Consider the following 16017-nt stretch of genomic DNA (forward strand, 5'->3'; position numbering starts at 1 on the left):
ATTATTTGTTTTGTAAAACTGCTTCTGACCATGTATGCAACATCCTTAATTTATTCTCTTAGGTAAGGCGAGATCTCATACATAGTGGGAAAATCTGCTTATGCAATAGCAAAGTTACATAAAGCTTGAAGCATCCGAATCAGTACTTGGTATCCGCTGATCACAATGATGAGGAATCGGTACTCAGTATCAGCTGCAAAAATCCTGATCAAAGCATCCCTAAATATTAGTAGTAATAATAATAACAAAAATGAAATGGAAATTATAAAACTGCCTCTTGGACCTCTGTGACCTTGGCATATGATCATGACCATGCCTATAAATGTGTAAAGTTTATCGGTATTCACCTCACCTGAAAAATCGACATTGATCGGTCCACTTCAGGTATATGATCCTGGCTATGGGAGTTTTGGTTGGTGCATCATAGGTATAAATAGTAAAGGTAAAAATCTTTGTGCTAAAATTTGCTTTGCGTTTCAACTACAATCCGTCGCACCTTCTGTTTCTTTGTGTTTCAATTAGTTTTCCTTATTAATTTGCTCATTAGTTGGGACAGCCTAATGGAGGAGCGCCTGAGCTGTTAATGGTTGCTCTGTGATTTAGCTCATCTCAGAGCAGTTAGTCAAAGCTACATGTGTGCTGTTCTACATTACAGGTTAACAACATGTACTCCCATATGTTTTTGTTTCCAAATAGAAGAGTCCCTGTAAATGCCGTGTTTCACGGTGAACAGTGGAATGGTGTTTGTGTAGTGTTGTCTTTTTGAGCTTGCCCTTTTCAAGTAGAATATAGAATATTTTGTTTTCCTTATGTTGGGAGCAGGTAACTCTGAAATCAATAATAGACCAGAATGTAGTATAGCTTATTTTAAAAAATGGCCCAGCAATTTCAGGGAAGGATGATACAAAGAGTGTAGTCATTTTTGTCTGCATTAGAGCAGTTGCTAATATAAACAGTCCAGGGATGTAGCATATAAATGTTATGTTCAAATCTCAAACGGTTTAAGCTGTGTATTTTGGGATTAACATTTGCACTGTCATTGTTTTTCTTTTCGTGATCTCTCATCTCATCAATGCAGGTGCAGTTAATGGTGGATGAGTATAAAGCAGCAAACCTGGCCACCTCTAAGCACTGTGAGCAGATCAGCGAGCTACTGTTGGTGCATTTGGATGGAAAGACAGTCTACAGAGACCTTGAGTTTCAGGAGGATCAGCAGACTCATCAGCATAGCCAGCTGCTCAGACTGCAGAACGCTCACCAGGACATCATCAAAATCATGGGCAGAGTCTACGGAACCTTCCACCTAGATGGCCCAGAGGTTGGTCTGTGTGTGTTTGTGTGTTATTGATTGACATGATGCACAAGCTTAAAATGGGCAGCAACTAAAATAAGATCTATTCAGTTTAAAGGGATAGTTTGCTGTCATGTGAAAATTAAGTCACCATCTCTTAACCTGATGTTATTCTAATGCTGTATACCCTTCTTTGTACCATAATGGCAGAATTATTTTCAAAAGGAAAGCAAATAGTGATGTGGATGGAAAAAGTAAAACAAAGTAAAAAAAAAAAAAAAACATTTTAAGAAGTTACAAAATGATGCACTATTGCATTGAACGATCTGCAAACTACCTGTATGAGACACTCTTTTCCTCTCTATATGCTCCAGACTTTTACTCCATAACATTTAGGCCTGTAGCCTGCCTGGGGAAAGAGGTGGTTCTTTTTTCTCAAAAACTGGTCCTTTTTGCAGGTTTACGCCTCATTTTCTATTGATTATGAGACTTAAATACTGCATTTTAGTGACATTTTAAGCACTATTTTATCTGGATTAGCTTGTCGGGGGGTCATAATAACCACACTTTTTGAAAATTTAGAATAAAGAAATATGAAAAATACTTATTTTCAAAATTCAAATTTATTACATCATATATCATTAGAAAAATCAAAGAAATCTGTTTAAGTTTTAAATTTGAAAACTATAGTCTATTGTCATTTATTAGGCAAATATCAAACTGGCCAGCACATTCAACTTTCCTCAGTCACGATTTGGCCATTTGAGTAAAAAAAAATATTGAAAACAAAATAATATTAACGAGCTTCACAATTTTTCTAGCCTCTATTGTATGAAAAAAGTACATTTGAAAATTCATGGATAACAACAATAGCCAAAACAGTAATCAAATAAACTTTTATATGGTCTGCTTTTGGTACTTGACATATTTTATTGTTCCAAGACCAATCAAGAATAAGATCCAAAATTTTGAAAAAAAGTCACTTGTAAAGTGTTTTCTCTATTTAAAAACAATACAGGAGCGAAATATGACTTGTTATCACTGGCCAAAACTGATTAGCTGAAGTCCCTCCGAAGCGGCTGCCAAAAGAAAATTCCAATTGGTCTTAAAGCCTTTTTTCAATGAGTAATTTTAACTATTTATGATAACATAGCAGTCAAAATAGGACAAATGAGCATATGTACAGTATGGGATAAATTCTGGACCTTTGTAAGTGAGGGGTGGGTCCTCCGATCCACCTGACCCCCCCTCGCTACGGGCCTGACACTCCACATTATTTGAAAAAAAAAACCTTTTGCAATTTTGATTCACACAGGCAGGGGCTGATTTAATGCTTTAGTGGTCCTACCAGCGATGGGGCCCAACAGTCCTAAAATGAAACCATTTGTAGTTTTCTAAATTTTTTATTTATTTATTTTGCTTTTTTTCTTATATCGCTGAATCTCATTTACATGTTTTATCTTAATGAAATCTCTACATTTTAAATTATTTGTTTTCTTAAAATGAATTCAACAACAAAACATAAATCAAAAATAAAAAACTGTTCTTAAAAATGATTTTTTATCTGATTTGACTGCTGGACTGCTCCATGATTCGGGGTGTAAGACAAATTTGCTTATATGTTTTTATAAATTTAATTTGTTAGACCATTACTATACAAAATATGATGGAAAAGGATGTTATGTGTATAATTAATAATAATAATAATACATTTTATTTATAATGTGCTTTTCTAAAATCCAGAGCCCCACACAACAGAGAAATCAAACATGCAATAAAATATAAGTATACTTAAAAAATAAGTATACTTTGAAAATTTAAAAATAGAAACACATTAGAATGATCAAGAATTTAAAAACACAGTACTAAAAAGATGAGTTTTTAAGTTTTTTCTTCTTGAAACTAGCTAGTGTGGAAGCACTTTTAACAGAATAAGGGAGAGCATACCATAACCTTTATACTTCTAGGTATTTATTAGGGGCCCCAAAATTTCCTGCTTACTTTGCTTATTAGTTAAATCTACCTCTGCAAACAGGTGAGTGGGCTTGACAAACCACCTGTAGGAGACACGCTCTTGTGCATATGTGTGTGTGTATGTACTGTATATATATAAATATATAAAAATATATAAACAAAAACTGCTAATCTACCTTAGCATTGTCATGGCTTTTATATATTTCTGCTCCCTGGTGATTTAAAGTTCTCAATTTATCCTCATTTGGATAAAATTATCTGTTAAATGAATAAATAAAAACTATTTTAATGTCATGTGACATGTGTCGCATATTTATTAAGTCTGTAGGTAAATAACAGTGATTGGTGAAAAACAAATTAATTTAATGCATTGTTAAATTAAAATTCAGTTTTCTGTTTATGATTTGTTAGCTAGTCTTCCCCAAACCTTATCCAAATGTCTCATATTAGGACCCCACTGACAATTCTATTGTATGGACAAAATCAGTATCTTCATCTTTTTTTGCAATTGGGTAATCCATCCAGTACAATATTCATCTCTGAATACTTCCTCTAGGCTTCAGCATGTCTGTGTGTGTTTTCAGGTGCAACAGCACTGGACGTCATACATGGAGAAGATAGACCGGATGCTTGAAGAGGCGTTCCGTGTGAATATAAAGCGCTCTCTACAGGAGCTCTCCAAAGCCATCAACGGAGACGGCAAGATTTCCCCGAACCCCTTATTCAGAGTAGAGGTTGTGCTGACACCACAGACAGCTCGATCTACAGCTCAGGTGAACAAAACACACCCTCTCTTTGTCCAATCAAATAGTGCAGCGGCCATTAATAATACTGTTTACGTGACGAGGTGACCCTTATCTTGCATTTAGACAACTTCTTCACAAACATACCCAAGGCAAAATGTATACATAAAAATTGTGCGTCAGTGTGAATCATCGTGTTGGTCACTGAGAGCTTCTGGCCATGTGTTTTACATACAGTGTAAAGACACCATCATACATCAAGCAGAGGGCATTCAGAACAGCACAACCTCTATAAATCACAGCTGTGGCAGCACTGCTGCGTTATTCAGCACTCTGCTTCTCAGCTCTACAGAGGTATATATTTGGACCCAGGCCTATGGGTAATGTCCCATGATGCTTAGTCAGCTAAACACAGTGAAAAAGAAAAAGCAGAAACGTTAGTGTGACTTAATTGAGTGTATTTAAGGGACAGTGGTTGCTTTGGTCTGTGGAGACAGACTGCCTGAGGCAAAGCGCTCAAAGTGCCAGAGGGAAGGGAAGTGCATTAATACTTGCTCGGAACACACCATTAAAGGAGCTTTCACACCGAATTCCAAATGAATAAGCAAAACCAATCATTGATGAATGGTCTCTTCAAACTAAGAGCGAAACGAATATCCGTCAGGCTGATCGACAACCGAATTTACACTTGCACAATAGCTGTCCTCAATGCGCCTTTTCCAGCTCACACAGGAGAACATTATAAGTGGTCAAAGGACACTATAAGACATTGGACAAGCAAGCGAGATGCGTGGGCTTGCTTTGTGTTTATCCAATGCTAGAAGAAGAGTTCAGCTCATTATCAAAGAGCTACGCTGGATTATCCCAAAATGCAAACTTTATTTTAGGAAATCAGTGTAATTTTGATACATTGCTTCACACGATTACGTACGTAAACAAATCCTGAACAGAGACTGACACCCATCCAGACCTGATACAGACATCATAATAGATGGCCTCCTTCGCAGGGTGAACTCGTATGGATAGGGTGAGGAGCTCTGTCCCCCGGAAGGAGCTCAGAATAGAGCCGCTGCTCCTCCACATCGAGAGAAGTCAGCTGATGTGGCTCGGGCATCTGTTTCAGATGCCTCCTGGATGCCTACCTAGGGAGGTGTTCTAGGCATGTCCCACTGAGAGGAGGCCTCGAGGAAGACCCAGGACACACTGGAAGGACTATGTCTCTCGGCTGGCCTGGGAACGCCTCAGGATCCCCCCGGAGGAGCTGGAGGAAGTGTCTGGGGTTTTCTCCTAAGACTGCTGCCCCTGCGACCCGGAAAAGCGCATGAAAATGAATGAATGAATCAATAAATGAATAATAAATGGCGTAGACGTATCAGAGCAACAGACCAATGTACAGTGGCTCTGAACTGTCAAAACACCTCTCAAAAAGTGTTTTTTCGGATGCAAAAAATTGAAAAAAAAAACTTTTTTTATGACAGACAAAAGTTTCGGAGGCACTGTGTCAATACGATTCATATAACGTGACGTTTTTTAACATGTGAAAATTATGGATGAAAATTTGGGATTCAATGTGCAATAACCTCAATACTCAATCAAAAATGAATGAACAATTTAAAAGCATTGTAATCATAAAATTTGAATCATTTATTCTAGATCATTTATTTATGTATTATTTATAATAGAATAATGATAGGAAAAATATCTGTAATTGTAAATATGTGCACGGTAGAAATTTTACGTAATCACACACAACAAAGGATTAGTTCAAAAATTACAATTCTGTCATTAATTACTCACCCTCATGTCGTTTCAGTCTTCCAAGACAATTGTTCGTCTTGAACACAAATGAAGATAGTTCATTCTCCATTGACTGCAACAGCATAACAAGGCATTCAATGTTTAGAAAAAGAATCAAAAACAATGTCAAAACATGTCATGTGATGTCAGTGGATTAACTGTAATCATGCAAAGTCTCTTTAAGGCAAGTCACTTCACTCGGCGGCCATCTTTGAAACTCCTCTCGGGCAGTATGCTCGGGCATTCTGTCTCCAATGTAATTAAGTAACAACTGACTCTTTAGTTTCATTTCTAAATGTTCGAATCACACAAAATCTGCAGAAACTCATGTCTGGTCCGAGCCCCTCGCCCGGAGAATAGTCAATCTATAGCAATCAATAATTGGCTCCTGTACTAGAAGGCGGGGCTTTATTTACCATATTGGCCATTACACTATTCCCCATTCAAAACTATACGAGTGGCAGGTCTTGTGCATTCTAGAGTCTTTGAATCATGTGAAGCTCCAAGAACACTTTTTGTGACAATGGAAACTATAAATATTACTTTGTTTGCCTATATATACTCTCCTGCATCAGGTCTAGGTGAGCATTTGCTACTTTGGTAGTAAGCAATGTATTGCCACTAGAGTCAGCAGCACACACACAAGCATTGCATTATATAGTAATTAGTATATGCACACTGTGATCTGATGCAGAACACATACAATAAAACTCAATTTTACAATAAAAACCAATTGACACACACAAGTGTTCTTAGAACTTTGTATGATTACAGTTGAACCACTGAGTGTTTTGCCAATGTTTTTGGTTCCTTTTCTGTACTTGGGATATCGTTGCTGTTTATGGATAATGAGGGAGCTCTTGGATTTCACCTAAAATATCTTCATTTCTGTTGCAAAGATAAACAAAAGTTCAATTTTTGGGTGAACTGTCTTCTTTGAAACTTTTTCTTTTATTCACAAGTTGATTAGAATGATTTAATCGGAAGTCTTGCACTGAACACTGGATTAATAATGTTTTTCCCATCTGTTGTGTGTTTGTCCAGGTGGATTTCTCTCCTTCACTCCAGAAACTGGCGCACATAGTAAACAGCATTAGCTCTCAGCTCATCAAGACCGTCTCAGGTTTCAAACGTCTGCCAGACCTACTGACTCGCCAGCAATCACAGAGAAAACCCATCCACAGCATTATCGGTACACCCTCTCTCCATCTCATTCCTTTCATCCCCTTTATATATTCCTGATTACTCGTCCTCATGTCATTCCAAACCCAATGACTTTCTAAGTCTGTTCTTGAAAAAGTCTACATTCCCTCCAGGAGCCTCCGGTCTGCAAGTAAGCGCCACCTCGTAGTGCCATCACAGTTACTTTTCGAAACCTTTTCATTCAATATTTCTCACTCATGGAATGATTTTCCCATTCCTACAGTACACAGACTGCTGATTCACTGGTATCATTCACTGGTAAATTCAATGAGCACTTAGAAGAATAAATAGAAAAATTAAATAAAATCCCCTCCTACTACTTAGTCTAGCTTTTATGTTTCTGAGCACTTGCATCTCTTTGTATAGGTAGCATTTCTTGTGTATATTCATGTTGAGTTGCTGAATGCTTCCTCATTTGTAAGACGCTTTGGATTAAAGCGTCTGTTAAAAGACTTAATGTACTGTAAATGCATATTCTGTGGAACAAAAAAGATAAAACAAATATTTTGTTTACAGTTCTTCCAAATCCAAATATTCAACTGAATATAGACTTTTTTTGGATTGATATATAGGCTGACTAAATGATAACAAATATTTTTATTTTGGGGTAAAAACGTTTTTCACATTATCAGGAGTTCTTTTCCACGAACAGTGATTTTTGTATTAATCTCACTTCAAAGCCTGTCAGAGTAATATATATATTGATGGATGGGCATGGCCTTCATCATTTCGGTGGCACAATATAATTCCCATTGTGTTTGCATAAAACTTATATTCACCAACATTTTAGCAGATAGCACTGTCTCTGTTATCTGGTTTTATCTCTGTGGCTGAGTCGGGATTTAATTGTCTCTTCACACACACCATGCATAACAGAAGCATGAGAAGAATAGGCAGTTCTCAAGGTGTTACTTAGTGATTTTCTGACGATGACATCCAATTTAAAAGAAAAGTCCAAAAGAACTTGTTTTGAAAGCTGCAAAGTGCATATCTGCGGCAAAATGGTGCAAGCTTAGAGTTAGCAAAACTGGTAATAACAGTTTTGTGAGCAACTTAATATTTATAACCAGCATTTTACCCATTAAGTGATGTTTGCTGCAGGCTACTGGAAAACTAACACTTTAAAGGGCACCTATGGTGAAAAATCTACTTTTCAAGCTGTTTGGACAGACATATGTGTAGATATAGTGTATAGACCATCATATTGGGGTGATATAAACACACCCAGTGCTTTTTTTTTTCAATTTAACAACACAAAAATGGTGGACCAATTGGAGCGATTTTCAGACCGACCGCAACTTTACATAGGAGTGCGGTCCCCCCGCCCACTGAATTGATTGACAGCTGCGCGTATTAACATGTCCCGGTAGTCATGTGTATAATCATATCAACAACAGAGGACGAGCGCAAAGCAACCGGGAATAAAAGTTCTGTTCAGTTTGCTAGGATCATCAATCATCATCAAATGTGATCAAGAGTGAGTTTTACAAGTTTAAAATGTTTTAAAACAGTGCATGTGTGTAATGAATTACAGCGATTTACTTCAGATTTACTTCATCAGCACAGCCGCGTGTCAGAACAATTATAAAAGAAGACGCTTTAATCCCAGTTTGTGGACGTTAGGGCGTACTCAGATTGAATTGGATATATTATGTATTTTCCAAAACCTGTTTTAGCTTTAAATTGACAGACAATGAAAACTATATATCTGAAGGAATTATGTTCCAGATTTGAAGTTGATATCTCAAAAAAAAGAGCTTTTAGAAAGATTTTTTTTTGGCCGCATTACTGAATTTCACCTCCTGATGACATGCAGTTTTCATTTCTGACCATAAGGGCATCTTCAATTTTTCAATGTTTTAAGGCATAAGGATAATATTTTTGCATATTTTTGACAATATTTGTAAAGTAAACATCAAACTCTAAAGTAGTATGAGCAGTATTAGTGATATTTCATTTTACAAATGTATTTACAGTTGGATTGTTCTAGCAAAGTAATAATTTACGACTCAAACGGTAAGTATCAAAAAGCAATCACAGCCAGATATGGAAGTTAGATATTTTAAGCTTTCAAATAATATGTAGTTTGTCACGATTGCTTTATGTTCAGACTCCAATATTATTATTTAAATATATTATTGCAAATGGTGCCACAGGTTATAGGGTGACAGTAAATGGGATTTGATCTATTACTCTTTCTACATAACAACAAAAAACTGTGGTAAAATATGTATTCAGAAGTCTTAGAGTGATATATAGTTTATCATGATTAGATTTAGGATTTATTTGTAATATAGTGAAGTGAAGCGTGCCGCTGGTGGGATGGTCGACCGTTAGAACACAATAATGTTGTTTATTGCAGTTATTTCTGAGACAATATATTGCACACCAAAAAGTAGTACTAAATTCATTTTAAAGTTTATTTGTATAACGCTTTTCACAATAATTCTTGTTTCAAAGCAGCTATACAAAAGGGCAGATTATTGCATTACATTCAAAATCAGGAAAGTTAAAGTTATTCATTACCATAACTTTATGAATTACTAATAACTTTAACAAAATAACAAGTTACTAATAGCATTTAGCAACTAAAGTTATTATATATAAACATAGCTAACCTGCAGTTATATAGTATATCGGTGATGTAAATGTGCACATGTTCAATGAAGTGTATTTGTGTATGAAGTGTACGTGTTGTCTCATGACAAACCTGCTGATTTCCTCTTTCTTGATGCATTGCAGAGCAAGATGAAGAGATCTGTAAGATCCAGGGAGCCATCGCTGCCGGAATGGTGACAAATGCATCTTACCTCCAGACCTACCTGAAGACCTGGGACAAACACAGAGAGATCTGGGAAATCGAAAAAGACAGCTTTATACAGCGCTATCAGCGGCTCAACCCTACAGTAACCTCATTTGACGCTGATATAGCCAGGTCTCTCTTTTCATCATTCTCTTTTTTAGCTGCAAAATTAGTTTTTAAAGTCATAAAATTGGGTCGAAATGCTTTTAAAGGAACATCCATGAACTTATGAATTAATCATTGTGGTACCGGTGAAATAAAAGTGTCTTTAGTGAGCAAATCTACTAAAGGATTCACAATGCTTCTCATCTTCATGCATTTTCTTTCTTTTAAAATACGTGAGTGGCCAAAGCACATCAGAGTGTTTTAGGTCAATCGAGAGCTATGTGTTGGCCTTTCAGACTATTGACGTCTATGTAGCTCAGAGATGCCAGTCCTGAGGGCAGGGTCAACATCTCTTCCCTATAGATCTGATTTGCACTGACCAAATCACTATCATGTCAACAGTGTGTGTGTGTGTGTGTCTGAGCAGTGAGAGACAGACTGTGTGCGTGTTGTTGCATTAATGACCTTTTGCATGTTTGTGTTGTCTGTCCTGAGCTGGAAAGACAATTGGTGTTGTCTGCAGTACCAATTAATGTCTTATATATTTATATATTTTTCTACATTAAACAATTTGTGCATTGAAATTACTTTTCTAAATGACTATTATTAATATACAGTAACTTCTTGATTTATATTTTTGTACTCGCTCGCAGAAACAAATGATGGAGCACACACTTTGTTAATTCTCTTGAAAAACTGATTTCTTTTATGGAACATTGTGGTACTCTGATGACAAATTAACTTGCTGTTAATATGGTGCCATTATGCTTGAGCAAAAACATCAATTGCATCATACAAATGGGGCCATTATTAAGAATTAAACGTATTGTCTTTTAATATACCATCAGCAGAGGTAATAGTAATATATGATGTCTGTGGGATGTGGATGTGTTGTATGTATCTTGTATGCATTCATTTGTTCCCATTAACAATGGTAATTAAAAATCTTAAAGGGGTAGTTCAACCAAAAATTAAAACTCATCATTTACTCATCCTGCAGTTGCTCTAAAACTCTGTTTCTTTTGTTAGTTGAACACAAAAGAAGATATTTTGAAGAATGTTGGAAACTGGTAAATTATAAATGTCCTTCCAAACCTTTTTAATTTAAAATATTAAATATGCTTCTAATGAAGCTCTAAATTTAAACTTTCATTTTTAAAATTTACCATGTGATATGAAGACCTAAACATTTGTTTGAGGACATAGAACATATTTTTTTTACGTGCAGTTTTTCCCCAATCCCCAATCTGGATGACAGAAAAGAAGGACTGTCCTTTCTGATGGTTTTGCTCACCCAGAAAAAGCTCTGTTTGCACGATTTAATTAATATCATCATATCCAAATACTTTATAAATAACATTTCAAAATTCCTCTGTTGTTTATTGTTTTTAGAAAACATCTAAAATATATTTTTTTAGATAGGCCTTAGTAAAATTAAAGTTTAAAATGGTTTAATTTATTTGTATTGAATATACCTAAATTGTTATAGCTTTTGTTTGTTTCATATTGCTTTATTTATTTAATGTGATTTTATTATGTTCGATATTTATAATTCTTAAAATGATTTCAATAAAGCTTACGCTTTTTATCTAGATCTAATATGACACTATTGTGCTGTCACACATATATACATGCATCTAAATGCACATGTTTCATGCACAAACACACCATTTAAACTTGACAAAAACTCTTGACAACTAAAAGTTACTGGCTGCTGTGTCTTTAATGTGGTGTAAAGATTATTATGCATTACTGAAACATTGAGGATGCAGCAAAGAAATATCACTTATTAAAACTACTTTAAAGGGAAACAAACATAAGTGCGATCTTAAGCAATAAAAAGACCCCTAGCCTATAAAGTGTTTTATGGAAAAACTGACCAGCTGCATTTTTTTCTTTCCCTTATTATTATTTTAATTTTTTTTGGCGCATGTACTCGTGCACGATCGGAAAACTAGATGTAACTACGCCATCTTTACCAGACTAGGGCAAACTCTGCCTCTCCTTTCACTCAGCCCCGAAACCCCAACTGGCCCTCTTTGGCCCAAGGTGTTCGGCGGTCCGAAAAAGGCTGGCCGTGGCCCTGAGGAAGCCCCACTTTGGCCTGATCAGGCCCCGGAAGTGACAGTCGCCCTGGCACGCTCGCTGCAGATGCGATAGTGGAAACGTGGCTATTGACTTCCTTAGTATTTTTACCTATTGTACATTTTTCAAAATGTCTTATTTTGTGTGAAACAGAACGAAGAAAGCCATGAAGATTTGAGTAAATGCTCAGGTTGAATTAATTTTCATTTTTGTGTGAACTATCCTTTTAAAACCTAAAAACAACAGTGTTTTAAGAACGAGAACTTCTCTTTTTAGCATAATAGAATTGTTTTACTATTTTGTGTTATAGTTCAAGGTGGGATTTCTGAGAATAAACCAGTTAATTTATGCTTTTTCTCTATCTCCATACAGATACACTGAGGTGGCTAATAACGTCCAGAAGGAGGAGACACTGTTAAGCGTGCAGTTTGTGTTGCTGGATTGTTCTCCGCTCAAATTCTCTCTGCTGCAGCATTGTAACGAGTGGCAGAGCAAGTTCACGCAGCTGCTCAGCCTTATGGCCAGCTCCAAACTCAAAGAACTGCACAGCTTTCTGCAGGAAAATGCTGTCAGGTGCGTGTATGTGAAGCCCACTCAAGCTCTGTTCCAAAACCCTGCCTCACTGTCTGCTGTCTATATAAGCAGCTGGTGTCCTAACTGAAATGATACCTCATAAGCGACTGATTTGAAACGCTCTTCATGGGCAGCGACCCTGTTAATGGTCACTCATGCATGCCACACCAATTAACACCCCTCACATGAAGAGCATAAGAGACTCTGCACCGCTCTGTTAATTTCAATAGAATTTGGCATTAGCATGCTGCTAAGCTAACAGCCTGACAATGTTAAAAATCGTTCCATTGACTTGAAAGCAGGGGCAGACTTATTGATTTGCGGGCCCTAAGCAATTCCAGGTCCAAAAACATGCGGTATAGGTGAATTGAGTTGGCTAAATTGTCCATAGTGTATGAGTGTGAATGAGTGTATGGATGTTTCCCAGAGATGGGATGTTTTCCAGAGCTGCATAAAATGTGTGCGGAATAAGTTGGCGGTTCACTCCGCTGTGGCGACCCCGGATTAATAAAGGGACTAAGCTGAAAAGAAAATGAATGAATGAATGAATAAACATATACATTTGGTGTACTAGTTTTTGGACCGTTATCATAAGTTATTTTGTTAGATAAGCTCCAGACTTGGCTTCAGTACTGACTAATCTAATGTATATACACAAATATAATATTGTCTTTTCAGGTTGTCACAGCCTCCTCAGACTCTAACAGACTTGGGAGAGAGCTTAAAACTTCTAGAAACTCTGCAGGCAGATCTGAATAAGATCGAAAGTCAAATTCCACCCATCCACGAGCAGTTTGCCATCCTTACGAAATACGAGGTTGCCGTCGACCCCGCTGTGAGTGTCGCACACTCACACACACACACACACGCGCACACACGCACACACACACACACACACACACACACACACACACACACACACACACACACACACACACACAAACACTCTCACATACACACTCTCCCTCAGGTGTTCCAGTCAGAACGTCTCCTATATACTCTTTCATCTCTTGCCTCCATTCCATATTTGACTATACTTTTATTCGACTTGGCACTCTTAGATTTGCTCTCTTTCTTTCCGTCTCTGTAGGTGTTGGAGTTGCTGGAGGCTCTGAATGCAGAGTGGGTGTGGTTCCAGCAGGTTGTGATTGACAGTGACATCATGTTGAAGAAACACAAAGACACGATGAAGAGTGGGCTGATCTTGTCCTCGGAGGAGTTTCAGAAGAAGACGCAGACTTTCCTGCAGAGCTTCAGTAGCAACGGTGAACACACACATTAACGTTTGAGTGTTATAGGATGAAAACACACACACAAACACACACACACACACACAGTCTGTAGGTTTCACAGACCCCACTGTGAGCTTCGCATCCCAGCATGCCTCTTTTTCTGTAGGTCAGCTCGCAACATGGACGGCACAGCAGGCCTTTGCTTTCTGGGACTGTGGGTGTTTGGCATAGTGGGGAGTGCTGGGTAGAGCTATCAACCTCCCGCATGCCCCACGGCACATCACAACCAATTAGCCTTGAGATAATGTTTCAGAACACCATGAAGCCTCACCTGCAGCAGAAGTGACCGTCACGCTGACATCCTGCCCTTGACTGCACTCGCAGCTTGTCTTTCTTTCTCTCTCATTGTCCCACAACGCTGTCCACCCCCCCACCTCCTGTTAGCATCCCTGCGCTGTTTATTCTCTGCTCTATTAAAAACGGGATTGAAAAGTTCTTTATTCTGACTCACGCTGCCACCTCTTTTCACGAACAAAGTCACGTTGTGCTGAACTGTATCAAAGAGGACAGAGTTTTCGTCCTACTTTTCCTTCCCTCCTCTTTCATTCTTCCCCTTTTCCTGCACCTCTTTGCTCACTCGCTCCATATCTCGTTTCCATTGTGTTTGCGTTACCCTGTGATCGTTGATGGCTCTGTGAAGTCTGTTGTTTTTCAGTTTGATCTCCTGCCATTCGTCTCTCCTCCTATGTTCTTTTCCTCCCAGTATGAATCCAAAAAGCCTTGATTCAGACAAAGTTGGAGCTTTGGCGCAGCCGATTAACGGGAAAGTCAACACGTGGCAAACGCGCTCAGCACTCACCGTTATTATTTCCCACAACCCCAGAATTTCCATCCGTGGGTGGTGGCTGCAACTTGTTGAGAACACTGGGATTGTTTGGATTGTTCCTGCAAACAATAGCGGGCTCCTTCAGGTTAATGAGGCCAGGAAGCAGCTTTGTGCGAGGAGAAATTTGTATTCAAGAGAGAGAGACGGTTTCAATAATATCACACTCATTCAGTCCAAACACATACCACTGGCCCCTGCCAAGGTGCCCCTTCAAAATCTCATCTCCCGCTCTCCACGGGCCCAGTGTGACTTTCTGTGGAAAAATACGATATTGCATTTTGCAGCGCAGAGCCAATTAAACATGTATGATTGGCTGAAGTCTCCAAGGCAGATTTATCAAAAATTTAGCACATTTTAACATTTGCTAATTAGATTTTCTTTACGTTTTAGTCAGGCACAACGGAGCGAAAGAACAGGCGTCATCAAACCTCTCAACACCCGTGCTCCTGAATTCGTTCTGCTCCAGCGACGCACTTCAGCATGTGCTAAATGCTTCAGTAAATCAGACTTTACGCAAATATTGACTGGAGATCCCTGATGGATCTACGCACACTGCTTAATGGCTCGCCTTAATGCAGAATTGTGTAAATGTGTGTTTTTTGTAATTGGCGGAGATGTAGTCGTGTGATTTAGACCGTGTGTTTGATGGAATCCATTATAAACGCTGACAGACGTAAACACGTGTGCCTGTAAACATATCACAGAGGCCTTTGGGGCAGATAACAGCAACTACTGTTGTCTGTGTGAGAACATTCATGTGTGTTACTACACACATTGTGTGTTGCCATCCTGAGATGAATGAGCTGCTTTTCAAAAGATCAAATATCTCGTAAATCAAATCTGTCGCAAGTTCACGTGAATTGTGGGAGTCCCGGCCTGTGAGCGGAGCTGGGTTCGGGCCAGAACTCACACGCTGCTCAGGAAAGAGACCTACTGACCTGCCAACTGTGAAACCGCATTAATAGCACATTCTGAGAAACATGCTCACTTTGCTAACTTTCTGGCCAATAGGAATCTGAATGGGGTTTTTAAAGAAAAAAGCTGCTCTTTAGGGAAATTAGATTGTAAATAGGGATGCTCCGATCAGGATTTTTGCAGCCGATACGAGTACCAACTCCTTGTTAGGTTATCGGCCGATACTGAGAACTGATTGTAATGCTTTAAGCTTTATAATGCATTAAGCACATTTTCCCTCTAAGGATGATACTTAAGTGGAGATCTCAGCGAATAAATTAAGGATGTTGCATATAATCTCTTAAACACAACTCTTTTAATTATTTTGGTGTGAACATATCATGGCCAGAAGCAGCTTTACAGGAAATAAT

The 16017-nt window shown here is 38.1% G+C and overlaps 1 protein-coding gene across 1 annotated transcript in view; it reads left to right on the forward strand.

The window, feature by feature from the left end:
* dnah2 (dynein, axonemal, heavy chain 2) overlaps window positions 1-16017 on the forward strand; it is a 275588-nt gene that overhangs the window by 71412 nt on the left and 188159 nt on the right. The window contains exons 16-22 of the mRNA XM_056461233.1: window positions 1079-1318; window positions 3850-4038; window positions 6850-6997; window positions 9751-9943; window positions 12374-12574; window positions 13253-13409; window positions 13665-13839. Of these exons, the coding sequence (XP_056317208.1) occupies window positions 1079-1318; window positions 3850-4038; window positions 6850-6997; window positions 9751-9943; window positions 12374-12574; window positions 13253-13409; window positions 13665-13839 (1303 nt within the window). The remainder of the gene's footprint in view (window positions 1-1078; window positions 1319-3849; window positions 4039-6849; window positions 6998-9750; window positions 9944-12373; window positions 12575-13252; window positions 13410-13664; window positions 13840-16017) is intronic.

The sequence above is a fragment of the Danio aesculapii genome, chromosome 7 (assembly GCF_903798145.1).
Source record: "Danio aesculapii chromosome 7, fDanAes4.1, whole genome shotgun sequence".
NCBI classification, from domain to species: domain Eukaryota; kingdom Metazoa; phylum Chordata; class Actinopteri; order Cypriniformes; family Danionidae; genus Danio; species Danio aesculapii.